This window comes from Stegodyphus dumicola, chromosome 2 (genome assembly GCF_044657685.1).
Source record: "Stegodyphus dumicola isolate Sdum_Otavi_A_Nest chromosome 2, ASM4465768v1".
Classification (NCBI taxonomy): Eukaryota; Metazoa; Arthropoda; class Arachnida; order Araneae; family Eresidae; genus Stegodyphus; species Stegodyphus dumicola.
Window position 1 is genome coordinate 235,108,302 of NC_140769.1, and position 13,545 is coordinate 235,121,846.

The window sequence follows — 13,545 nt, forward strand, 5'->3', positions numbered from 1 at the left end:
TTACAACCTCTCCCCCTCCAGATAAACTTTAATTAATATTTTTATAAATTAAAGTTTACTTTTTTTTTTTTTTTTTTTCAAAAACAATAATATCAGCACAGTACAGAATTGAAATACAAGATATAACATAATAACATACACTGAGGAAGAGAGGAAGGAACAAAATATTTTTTTTATCTATATAGAGAAACAAATTATTTAATCAGGCCAGGGAGTACGACTTAATGCGTCTACATTTTTATGGTTTTTACCACTTCGATGAACGATCATGTAATTGTAGGGTTGTAGTACTAGTGCCCATCTCATAAGTCGTGGATTTAGAATTTTTGAGCCAAACTAAGGGATTATGATCGGTCATGATGAGGAATTTAGTATGCCCGTCTAAATAACATTGAAGTTTCTTTACAGCAAATATTATGGCGGCGCATTCCTTTTCTGTGGTAGAGTACTTCTTTTCAGTTTCTGTAGACTTCTTACTGAGGTACAATACTGGATGTTCATTGTCTCGTTCATCTTTTTGAGCTAAAATGACACCCATACTAGAGTTTGAAGCATCAGTTTGCAAAATAAACTCCTTATTGAAATCAGGTGCATGCAGTATAGGCCTTTGAGACAGTTTCTCCTTTAGCTCTTCAAATGCTTTTGTGCACTCTTCTGTCCAATTTATTTCCCCTTTCTTTAAGTTTCCTTTCAAAGTTTCTGTTAAAGGTGCTGCGATAGATGAGGACGTGGGAATGTAATGATTATAATATCCTGCTAATCCTAAAAATGCTCTGTCTTGACGTTTTGTGGATGGCACTGGAAAATCAAGAATAGGTTTTACTTTCACTTCACTTGGTATTCTTATACCACGACCCACAATATGTCCCAGATATTTTACTCTATCTTGAGCAAATTTACATTTTATTGGTTTAATAGTTAAAAGAGCGTCCTTTATTTTGGACAAAACGGCTTTCAGGTGACTTAGATGTTCTTCCCAGGTGTTTGAAAAGATTGCCACGTCATCTAAATATGGAACAGCAAAGTTTTCACAACCGTGAAGGATTTCGGCCATCATTTTACTAAATGAAAATGGTGCATTTTTAAGTCCGAAAGGCATCCGTAGAGGTCTAAATGTGCCAAAACTTGTAACAAAAGTGGCTAATCTTTGAGCATGAGGTGTTAAAGGTATTTGCCAGTATCCCTTTGTTAAATCCAAAAGAGTTATATATTTTGCGCCTGCTACCGTTTCTACCCGTTGTTTGATGTTAGGCAAGAGGAAGAATTGTGTTTTAGTCAATTTATTCAATTTTCTATAGTCGACACAAGGTCTTGGATCCCTCCCTGCTACTTCTACTAAAATCATAGGAGAAGTGTAATCTGAATCGCCTATTTCAATTATTTTATGCTGAAGCATTTTATCGATTTCTGTTTTTAATATAGCCGTTTGTCTAGGAGACATTCTGTATGGTTTACAGTGGATTGGGGTGTTTTCTGTCAATTGAATATCATGCGTTATTAAATGAGTTTTTCCAGGTTTATTAGAAAAGATTTTTGAAAACTTTAGCAGCATATCATGCAATTCTTGAATCTGTTGTTTATTTAGCTTATCACTTAAGGAACTGTTTTCTTTAATGTCCTCAAAATCGAACAATGTTGGTTCAGTGTCAATTGTTGGAAAATTTTCCTCCATATCATCAATTTCAGATTGATCTTCTGTAATCATAAGGTTAACCAATTCTGCTCGCCTATGATAAGGTTTTAGCATGTTAACATGGTAGACTTGGTTAAAGTCATTTTTTCCTTCGAAACTCACAACATAATTAGTTTCAGATAATTTCTTCTCAACCTTTCCATTCAACTGCTAGTCTGTTTGGTTTATTCGTTGATACAACTAATACTAAATCACCTTCAGAGAATTCTCTTTAGATAGCTTTACGATCGTACCACACTTTTCTTTTGGTTTGCATTTCCAGCATTTTATCTGTAGCCAGCTCTTTGCATCTTTTTAACCGATTTATCAATTGAAAAACGTATTCAACAACATTATTTCCTTCATCTTCAGGATTCATCCATTGTTCATATAATAATATTACAGGTGTTCTAAGATTTCGACCATATACTAATTCTGCAGGTGTAAATCCCGTACTCTCGTGCCTTATTGTTCTTAAAGCAAATAGAGCTGCAGGAACTTGCTTCTCCCACTCAGGGGCTGCTTCGATACATAAAACTTTTTAAATTCGTTTGATTGTTCAGTGAAATCTTTCAACAGGGTTGCTCTGCGGATGGTGTACTGAGCTTCTAGTTACTTTTATTCCAAATTTTTCTACAAATTCAATGGCTAGATTGCTCATAAAGGAGGTTTGATCAGTTTGTATTTCTTTTGGGAAACCCATTCTACTAAATATTTGTAACATAGCTTCAATTACTGACGTTGTGCCAATATTAGGAACAGGTACAGCATCTGGATATTTTGAAGCTAAACAAATAGCTGTAATTAAATATCTATTGACATTCGGTGTTATTGGTAAAGGACCGCATGTGTCACAGTTAATTTTTGAAAATACTTCTGCAATAATTGGTACTAAAGTCAAAGGTGCTTTGGCTTTATCATTAGATTTTTCCACTCTTTGACATGGATCGCAAGTTTTAACATACTCTTCTATTTCTTTATAGCAATTAGGCCAGTAAAAGTATCTTGTTAATCTATCTTTAGTTTTGACGACGCCTAAATGTCCAGATGTGCTATCATGACATAATGACTTTATTTGATCCCTATATTTTTCAGGAATAACAATTAATTCCCTTTCATTTCCATTTTTATCTATTTTCCTTTTCACCAACAATCCGTTTTCTTTTACTTTGAAATCGTCTGTCTTGCTGGAATTTTCATTTTTAGCTTCGTTAAGCAATGACGCTAGATCTCTGCTTTGATGCTGAGATTCAATTAATTCCTTTGAATTAACATTAATCACTTTCTTAATTTCCTTGTCTTCCTAATCAGCTTGTGGTAAAATATCTTCGTCAGTGTCAATAAACGTCAGTTCTTCTAGTTTCTCCATTTCGGTTTCTCTATTTTGACCTTCTTCATGAGATCTTTTTACTTGAGAGCATGTCAAAACTGCGTTTATTTTTTCTAAATTTAAGAATGATTTATTTTTGAACAATTGGGCAGTTTTGTTACCGAATACATATCTGCCTGGATCATTTGTAACAACAGCTGCCTTTGTCTTTATATGACCAAGTTCACAATTAATTTCAACTTCCGCTAACGGTAGACACACTAAATGGTCATTTAACAGATATTGTACCCAGACATGTTCTCCAGTCATTTTTGTGTTATCTATGTATTTCCGAGAAATAACATCAACAGTAGCTCCTGTGCCTCGAAGAATAGGCATTTCATGCCCATTAACTAAACCGTTAATTGTATATGTCTCTAACAAATCATCATTCGAAGATACGCAATTTACCTTTTCATTTGGTTTTAAGCGAGGACACCGAGGCTTAAAATGTTCGTATGATTCACACTCGAAACAGCGTGGTCAATATTTTTTGTCATATAAATTTTCTTGGTTTTTGTTTTGGAACTTATTCCTTTGCTGATGATCTTTCTTGTATTTTGAATCATCCCATCTATCAGATGCTTAAAATGAGGCGGATGCACTATTTTTTTCACAAAATTATCATAACGCGGTTTAAATGATCCTATGTTAATTTTCTCAGTCTGATTGGCAGAAAATTTTGGTTTTATTGTTTTTCTCACATCTTCAAAATCTTCAATTTTCTTAACCATTTCAGTAGGTGAAATGATGGTTGTCCATTGATCCATAAAATGTTCTTTGAAATCAGGAGAAGTACGCTTTTTTATTTGATCAACCAGCATGAGATCTTTTAGCTGTTCAAAAGTTTTAATGTTTAATCCGTTAAGCCATCCTTCTAAATAATTCTTTAATTCATAGTAGAAATCATACCAAATACTTTTAGTAGATTTTTGGTGTTTATTAAATAGTTGTCGAAATTTTCCCGCACTCAATTTAAATCGTTGTAACAGTAAAATTTTTACATATTCATACTTTTTTGCATCCTCTTCTAGTTCTCTAGCAATAAGCTGAACAATGTCAGGAGGCAGCAATGAAATAAGTTGAGTCACTTGATTTTCAGCAGGTATATTCATTATGTTAGCTTGACGTTCAAATAACACCAGAAATAAACTTATTTCATCTTCTTTAGGGTTGAAACATGGCATGACATCGTGAATTCTGATTTTTAAAGGCTGCTCAGGTAACTGCGTAGTTTCTACCGACTGTGCTGTAGCAGCCATTGCTTCCAACTGAAGTTTCTGTAGCTCAAAGGCTCTAATTCGCTCTTCTCTTTCAGGCTCTTCTTTTCTTTCCCTTTCTTCTCTTTCGCGTTCCTTTTCTCTTTCCTCCCTTTCACGTTCTTCTCTTCTTTCTCTTTCTTCTCTTTCACGTACCTTTTTCTCTTTCTTACCTTTCGCCTTCTTCTCTTCTTTCTCTTTCTTCTCTTTCGCGTTCTTTTTCTCTTTCTCCTCTTTTGCGTTCTTTTTCTCTTTCTCTTTCTTTTCTTTCGCGTTCCTTTTCTCTTTCTCTTTCTTCTCTTTCCCATTCTTCTTTTCGTTCCCTTTCTTCTCTAATTGCAGCCAGTAGTTCTCGAGTAAACTCCTCATCATAATTGGGACTTTCAGTAGTCAGTTTATGCAACTGAGCAATCTTAAATTCAGGTTTCACGGTTAAACCTAACTCTTCTGCTAGTATTTTTAAATCCTGTTTTTTACTCCTAGCTAAGAATGACATGTTGACACAAGTTACCTTTATTAGGCGTCCCTTTGAAATTGAATCTAAAAGATCGTACTTGTACTAAAAATGTATAATTTCTGGCGAGACTTAATTTCTCAAATACGAAATTCACACTAACCAATTGGAGAGAATTATTTCAACAACTTTGCCAGGTTGGCACAAAATACTATAATACTACGTCGGGTTGACGTTTTAACTCACTATTCACAAGCCTCGTTAGCTATAACTATATAAACACCTTTGCCAGTTAGGCAATACAATGGAATTTTACCCACGTCAGTTTGACGACTTTACTATCTATCTCCACGCCTGGTTGGCAATAACAAAAACAATTTTTGCCAGTTTGGCAATACAACTTTTAGAATATACAATCTGTAACACGTCGGGATGACGTTACTATCTATCACACGCTTGGATGGCGAGAACTAAGAAAAAAATCTTTGCCAATTCAGCAGTATAATCAAATCACACTGTCAGTTTGACGTTATTACTTATTTTCATGTGCCTGCTTGGCAACAAATTCAAAAACTCAGCTAGCAGTTCTTTTTTTTTTATAAATGCCGGGATGGTTTACACATATCATTTATCAATATAAAAATTCAATGCAAATAAAAGTAAAGCATAAAAAATAATTTCAAAATACTTCTTTACCACAAATATCAATTATAAATTTAAGCTGAATAATTTTGGGGTCAGTTATTTTAAACAAAATCTTACACGATAAACTATAATTCTGAAATAAAGTATTAAAATTCAATAAAAGCTTTTTTAAGAAAACCAAAAGTTAATCTTATCTTCAGAAATCAGCAGTATCCTGTTTGACAGATTTTTGCTCGGACGCAAGTTATAGAAGCACAGAAGATAACTTTTGAATGATCTGCTTCAAATCTGGCTTTAAAATGGCAGACTTCTTACATCCATTTCTCCTTGAAATAAACAAACTCGGCAATTGGTATTAGCAAAACGTTTCTAAAAAATTCAGCAAATTTCTGGGATTAGGAGACCAGCACCATCGAAATTGATAATTGCACTCCTAATTTCCAGGATCCCGGTGGAACCTCCAATTAATTATGACTCTAATGTATTTTGCAGTAATTTACAAAACAGACAATCTTCTTAGTGGAACATATGTTTTATTTCTAGTTCACGGTGATAGACAAATTTCATGCAATTCTTAAGTGGCAAAATTTTTATACTACTCCTAGCTGGTAAAATCTTCAGAATTCTAATCTTTTTTAAAACAATATCTCATGTTGCTGAACAGTTTAATACAAATATGGAGTTGCCACTTCAACAATAATTATATTTATTTATTAAATAACAAGATATTACAGCACTTTGCAATCTTAAAATATATTTACAAATTTGCTAACTTTTAGAATGTTAATAATACAGCACAAGTAAATTAATTTCTTCATATTTGAATATCGCAACATTTTCACAATTTTTTGGAAAGTTCTACCAATTAACAAAAGACTATATCCATTTTAGGACCATAATATATACAAAAAACCATTCTCAATGGAAATTGAGAAAAACTGCAGGAAACAGAATTCTCAGTGGAGCTATTGTAGCAAGTTTAAATCTCAGTTAACATGAAAGAAGTATGCCAAGGAAACGAAATGCTACATGAAGTAGCATTGAAGGAGGTCATTTTAAAATATAGTAAATAAGAACAGAAAAGAAACTAAAAATGAGCAAAACTTACTCTACTTTTTTTTACATTAATTTGATAAACATATACATTACATCCACATACTAACAAACATCACAAGTATATAAACAACTTCTTTCTAAAGAAAAGTTTTAAAATTTCAAAGAATATAATTCAAATTCAACAGAACAATTAAAAGAAATAATAATAAATTGTAAGATTGATTTTATGAATCAGATGCATAATTCATCAAATAAAATTTTGATGTTTTCCCTTTAAAATACAAATACATAAATTCTATGCAATTGAACAAATAGACTGTTCAACAAAATTTATGACCAAGAAAGAATTATCAGATTTATCAGAAATTAGGCACACAGGTTGTTTTATTTTTGAAATGCAAATAATTACACACTAATTCAAAATTAATGTATACAAGCAAAATATGCATTATATGCATTAATTAAGGAGAGATTTGATGTAAGTAATTTTATTATTAATGGAATAAATGAGCAAATTTAAACAAATTATTGATTAGTAGTCATAAAATATTTTAAACATTTTATCTGCATTTTCTGCTTTTATTAATGGCTACTGATAATCAAGTTTTTCTGCCTACTGATAATCAAGTTCCTCTTATTAGGATTAATAATGATATCCTCAAAAGCAAAAAGCTCTTCTAAATTGACATTTATTTATGGTCCTGTATATTCTGTGTTTGATCTAATAAATAAATCTGTTATTATTGCTAAATGAGAATGAACCATTTAAATAAGCCTGAAAAAAAAAAAGCACAAGCATAAATATCAACATATTCAGTTCCTCAAGTAATTCATTTACTTATTTGCTGCATAATATAACTAACAAATAATATTTATTTTACGCACAACTATAATAAAAATATTATATTTTTTAAAAAGGGGGGATTAATTTTGTGCAACAAAGAAAAATATGAATTTCTTCTCAACTCAAATCTTAGTTTTAAGCCTTACTTCAACATTACACACTAGTAACTTCAAAACACAGCATTCAGTTGTTTCAGTAATGAAGCAAGTAAATTGTAAATTCTAATCTGCATATATAAGCCTTGTACAGTTCAGTCTAGCCAACTATAATTTACAGATTATGATCAGATATTAATTATAAATTTCCTTTTTAAAGGTAATAAAAACTTCTTTTAAATATAATATTTGTATGATCTTGATTTTTTTTTAATGCCAAGCCTCTTAAGAGCTATAAACTTTCATGAGAACAGCGTTCATGGTTAACTTTCTAAGAAAAATCTGGCTTATGTTCATTTTGTACATAAAAAAATGAAGAAACTTCCATGCAGCCAGCTCATTCAATTACCTGAATTGAAACTAGTGGCATTAATAATGTTTTGAAAGATTAAGCACTTTGCTCCTAGTGAGAACTTTCATTCTGAAGCATTCAGTTATTCATGTGTTATAAATATTTGGAAAGTAGCCAAAGAACTCTATCTGAAATGGTTACAGTCTGAATCAGTCTAAATCATCTTTATGCACAATCATAATAGCAGAAAAATTGTACAATTATACTTCGCATGCAGAGGCATTGCACTTTTGTTCACATGTTATCACCTTCACTCTGTCCCATTTTTGCAGTTTTATCTGCACAGTGGATAAGAGTGCCTGCTTTAACATAAGCCCTGTTCGCTGCTAGTGCTGCTTGTATATATCTGCACGAATGTTGAATCACCCATAAGACCATGCAGTCAATGGTCATTAGTTATCACTTCAGTTGAAATAAGCTGATAAAATATGGCAGTAATTGCTGCCAGACTATACTGTTTCTGGCGAGTTTTAACATAGAACTTTAATTATATCAGATACTTTAGTGTGCTTGTGAGCATGAGTGGAGTGATATGTTGGGACCATCAAAGAAAACAAAAATCTACCATTTCAGCAATGAATGGGAGAAAGAGTTTTTATGTACAGACTTTGCGGGGGGAGGAAACAGTTTTTCAGTAGTGGTACCAAAGCAATCGAATGTTGAACTTCATTATAAAACCGATCATAAGGATTTCAAGCGTAACTATCCACTCAAGTCTGCTTTATGTAGTTGTAAAGTTCAGCCATTGAAATCTTTTCTAAAAGCTTAAAAAGGCAGTCTTTACACTCTTAAAAACAAAGCAAAGAAAAGAATCACACAGAAGCATCCTTCAAGGTACGTTACATTCTTGCATCGCATAAAAAAGCATATTCAGAAAGGCACTGTGAATGGAGAAGGCTGGCAATATCAGACTTTTATTTCATAAATTTGAAAACAAAAAATGAAATAATCTCAACTATAAAAGATGTGTTTATGTTGCAAGACATGGTGGCATAGTAGATGATGCAGATAACATTAAAGTGCAAATGAAATCTGATTTGGAAAAATACATATATTTTTCGATGCAGTTTGATACAGTCACTGATGATTCACCGCAACTTTTAATGTTCACAAGAATGCTGTTTCTTCATTTTTCCATTACAGGAGCATTGCTAATCATGTTGACTTTGACAAAACACACTCAAAAGCAAGGCATATACGATGCAGTTAAAAATTATATTACTGAAAAGAATGCACCAATAAAAAAATTCAACACACTCATAAACGATGATGAGCCAGTTATAATTGGGAATAATACTGGGTTTATTGGGCTCTCTAAGCAGAATAACAGATATTCAAAATTTAATTTATACCACTGCATTATTCATTAAAAAATTTGGCCATTAAAATGCTCAATGCCAATCCCGTAATCACTGTTATAGTAAGCATTATAAATTTTATCTGAAGGCAGTCTTTGAATCATCAACTTTTTTAAGCTTTTGCTAATCTAGATAATGAGTAAAGTGATATAATTTATCATGCAGAAGTAAGGCAGAAGATTTGTTTGAGAAAAAGTTTTAACAAGATTTGTTATGATACTATCAGAGATTAAAACTTTCCTCTTTCAATTATGACCAAAAATTGTACAGCATGGGAGTGGCTTATTGATTTGGCATTTTTAACTGATATCACAGTAAAACTGAGTGACCTAAATACTATGTTACAAGGAAAAGGGAAATGCGTATCAGAAGTGATAAACTCAATATTTGCTTTTCTGGCTAAAATCAATTTGCGGAACAAAAAGACTATCACCATTTTCTGTCATTTATCCTCATTCTAGACCCGAAATTTATTCTGGAGTATGATCCAGCTAAGTATGTTGAAAACTTCCCATTACTTAGTTCAGAATTTAAAAGAAGTCCTGTCTCTTAGTTCTAAGAAACTAGCTTTTATACATCATTCTATAAAACAAGAATAGAAAGAGAATTTCATAATCTCGTCAAGCACTTTAAAAACGTTTGTAGTTACGAGGCGAAAAATCTTATATTTATTTTGTAGGTAACTTCAGCCTGACTCTATAACCGTCAGAACTCTATAATTAATAACTTTACAATTGATAGATTTTAAAATGATCTCCCACAGAAATTCTGATTGAGAACATGCATTCTCTATTGTAAAACGATTATCACAAAGAAAAAAATTTTAGATGTCATAAATCCTTGGTATTTTTAAATTATTGCATACCATAATTTTTTTAATATGTTAAATTCCTACGATCATTTATAGGAGTAATTTGAATTTAATCAGCCTTCTAAAGAGCAATAACATGTAAAATGAGATTACATGCATAAATAAGAATGATTTGGATTCGAAATATTAAGAACAACAGCTTATTTTTTTTACATTACAGATGTTGCAATGGTTACTTTCAGCTCAACAGAGCTGATTCATTATGAATTCCCATGTCAACTTCAAATCGCATTGTAATTTCATTTCATATCGATTATCGTCTCATTGTTTAAAAAGGCATGCTAACTTTGTGTTTGTAGCCCATTTTATTGTTCACAAAAAAATCCTTTCTTGGAACATAACAGAAGTGACTTTGTTAATGGAAAAATTCTGTTTTACTAAAAAATCAGAGGCCGATTACAGATTCTTAATCTTAATACTGATATAACACTCAAAAGTACAAAAAATAAAAGTGATGAAAACTTTAAACTAATGGAGCATTTAGTTTTAAAAAAAAAGTTCTTTAAAATACAAAAACATACTTATGTGTACACTAAGCGTGAAAAAAATTGGGGGGGGGGGGGGCTGGGTCAACAACACCTCTGTGAGCAGGTGTCTCAACAATTTAAAATAAAAAAAGCAAGTACAGATACATGTTGACTCCAGATTATCAGAAAAACAATGTGGTGCTGGCAATGCTGTGTAATCATAATATATGCCAAATTTTAATAAGTTGTAAGATAATACTAATAAACAAATATTTCATTAATAGCAAGTTAATGACTTAATGCAGTACTGACTTAAATTGACAATTAAATTACATTTTCTTGTATTAGAAATTAGTTTATTTGCATGTGTTTTTCTTTACTTTCTAATTTGAAATAAAATTAGTTTATACCTATATTACATTTGCATTTTTCAGTGGATTTTCTTCAGTAGGTTCATATTTATTTTACCTTATTATTTGGAAACACAAAATCATTCAGTAAAATTACTTACTTTCATGAAATTGTTGATTTCTGACAGCAGATATTTAAAGGTAGCCCTTAAGGCAAATCCAGTTTGACACCACTGATCTAAATTGTGTATTAAATATTAGTCTATGTGATAGAAAAAGCAGTATCATATGGGACTTTAACTTTCTTTAAATAATACAAATTCAAATACTGAATTCTGTTTCAATGTTAAGAGAATTCTAATGTTAACTTGAAAACAAATTCACTAGTAAAATTACAGTCCTTTCTCAGGCAACAAAACTAATATCTAGAAAATAAAATTTCCAAAAAGAACAACATTTTTTAACATTAGTTGATATTTTTTTAACCCAAAACAAAATATATGTGTGAATTTGTTCAAGGGGATGAAACAAAGGTTCTATCTAAAGATCTAGTATGGAAATCATTTATCGTAATGCAGAAGCTTCATAAAATTTAAATTCATGACATCAAAAACTTTGCATGTTTATATGATGTTCTGTAACTAATAATACACATTAGTAAAAAAAATCCCTTTATTAGCAACAGAATAATAAAATAAATTTAAATTTTTCTCACAAGTAATGATAACAAGCACAGTCCGAAGTAAAAGCTCCATGAGAAGTTGGTCCTTTTCTGAAAATCTTTCTATATCAAATTTTCTCTTCAGGAATGGCCAGATAATAGACAGAGGCACATACAGTTGCAGGGCATATGATAGGAATATGGCTAGAGCAAACATCAATCGAATCACTTCACTTACACTGAAAAAAAAAAAAAAATTATGGTAAAAATCAAGTACTTTAATTTTTAAGAATTATAATAAATACAAAAGATATTCTAAATTCAAACAGAATATAAAAGGGGGCAGAGCACAATATAAAATTGTATTATTAAAAATTTAAAATTTTTAAATGAAATATTGTTCAGGTTTTATATAAAAGCTTATTTATTGTACTTGCTTGAGGATGGTTTTAAAATGATTAGCTAAGGCAAAAAATAAATAAATAAAACATTAATATTTTAATTAAATATTTTAATTAATAAAAACAAACATTTACAGATGTTCTTATTTCTGTTAAATTTTATATGAAAATAGAATAACTGAAAACAATTACTATGATAGTTTAGGAATAACAGATATGTAAAGTATATAAATGGATTTACTATAAGCAGATGTAAACAAGATGGGAAGATTCACAAATGGGAGCACAAAATCGATATTTTTCTGGCATCGTGATTAATTTTTCTAACAAGATAATAATGGAATAAAAATAATAATAATAATAATAAAGAGATAGCTAACTATAACTAAATTTCATTGGTAAATGATTAAACTTAAATGAATAATAATACTTACTTAAAATTTAAATGAATAATAATAGTACTTACTTAAAACTTAAATGAATTTCATAAATATATGTACTACATTAAATACATTCATATGATACAATGTATGTATTCAGCAAGGCTAATTTGAAAACATACAAATGAACTAACAGACTTAGTATTACATTTTTTTAATTTTAATAATACAGTAACACAGTTGGGAAGACTCGAAAAATTTTTTTATCATGAAATGTTTAAAAAGTTATTTTTTTATTTGCACGTAAAAGATTTCTGCATTAATAACAAAGAATAAGCAATATGGTGGCTTTCTAATAACAAAGTAAATCTAATTTGTATGACACTTTTGCAATAGCCTAGCCTATACATTCATGCATCATTACGGTCGTTATTAAAATTGTAACAGCAAGCAATTTAACATTTTCATTGTGATTTTTCTCTTTTACTTAGAAGCAGCATAAGCAGTAAGCATCTATTGCACTTACAGTGCAATTGTAGTATGACATAAAATGAAATAAAAACTAATAAAAATCAAGAAAGAGCACATTTCAATTCATACAATGTTCAGTAATTAACAGTAATGCAAGATACAACATCTACATTCACCATACTAGCAAAAGAAGCAAACTGTGAAATTATTATTATAAATATCACAATTATCATTATTACTTGATGCAAATATGATTTATGTTTCCGTTCATTTCTCTCACAGATACTGACACCATCTGAAGTCTAAAAACATTTGTTGGCAAATTTTAACATATATAACCAACTGATATTAAGTAGTTATCATCCCGTCAACCATGAAAATGGTCGGCCATCAACAACCGTTGAAAGCCAGCCATCAAACCTTCTGCCAGCCATCAAACCAATGAAAGCTGGCAGAAGATTTCGCCAAAGTTGCACTTACCATTCTTGCAGTATTATGTTGTGTTTTTTAAGGGTCAACTGCAAATGCAAAGCTAATATTAAAATCAATAAATCTTCTAAAATAACTAATTGAAATTTGAACTTACGCATTCTGAGGCAGATTAAATGTGATACTTGACTTGACATCATTCCCATACTTTAAATACCCATAAAAACCAACTCCTGTATATAAGCAGGCAACTACCACCATACCTGTATTCAACACACCATTTAATCCACCAAAATCCTCAGGAGTAGCCATTGCATTTTCCAAAGGAAGAACCTAATATACAGAATTAAA

The 13,545-nt window shown here is 30.9% G+C and overlaps 1 protein-coding gene across 1 annotated transcript in view; it reads right to left on the reverse strand.

Annotated features, from left to right (window-relative positions):
- Window positions 1-13,545, reverse strand: part of LOC118190032 (proton-coupled amino acid transporter 1-like) — a 124,873-nt gene that overhangs the window by 12,032 nt on the left and 99,296 nt on the right. The window contains exons 9-10 of the mRNA XM_035360716.2: window positions 13,352-13,527; window positions 11,568-11,752 (exon numbers count right to left, since the gene is read on the reverse strand). Of these exons, the coding sequence (XP_035216607.1) occupies window positions 11,568-11,752; window positions 13,352-13,527 (361 nt within the window). The remainder of the gene's footprint in view (window positions 1-11,567; window positions 11,753-13,351; window positions 13,528-13,545) is intronic.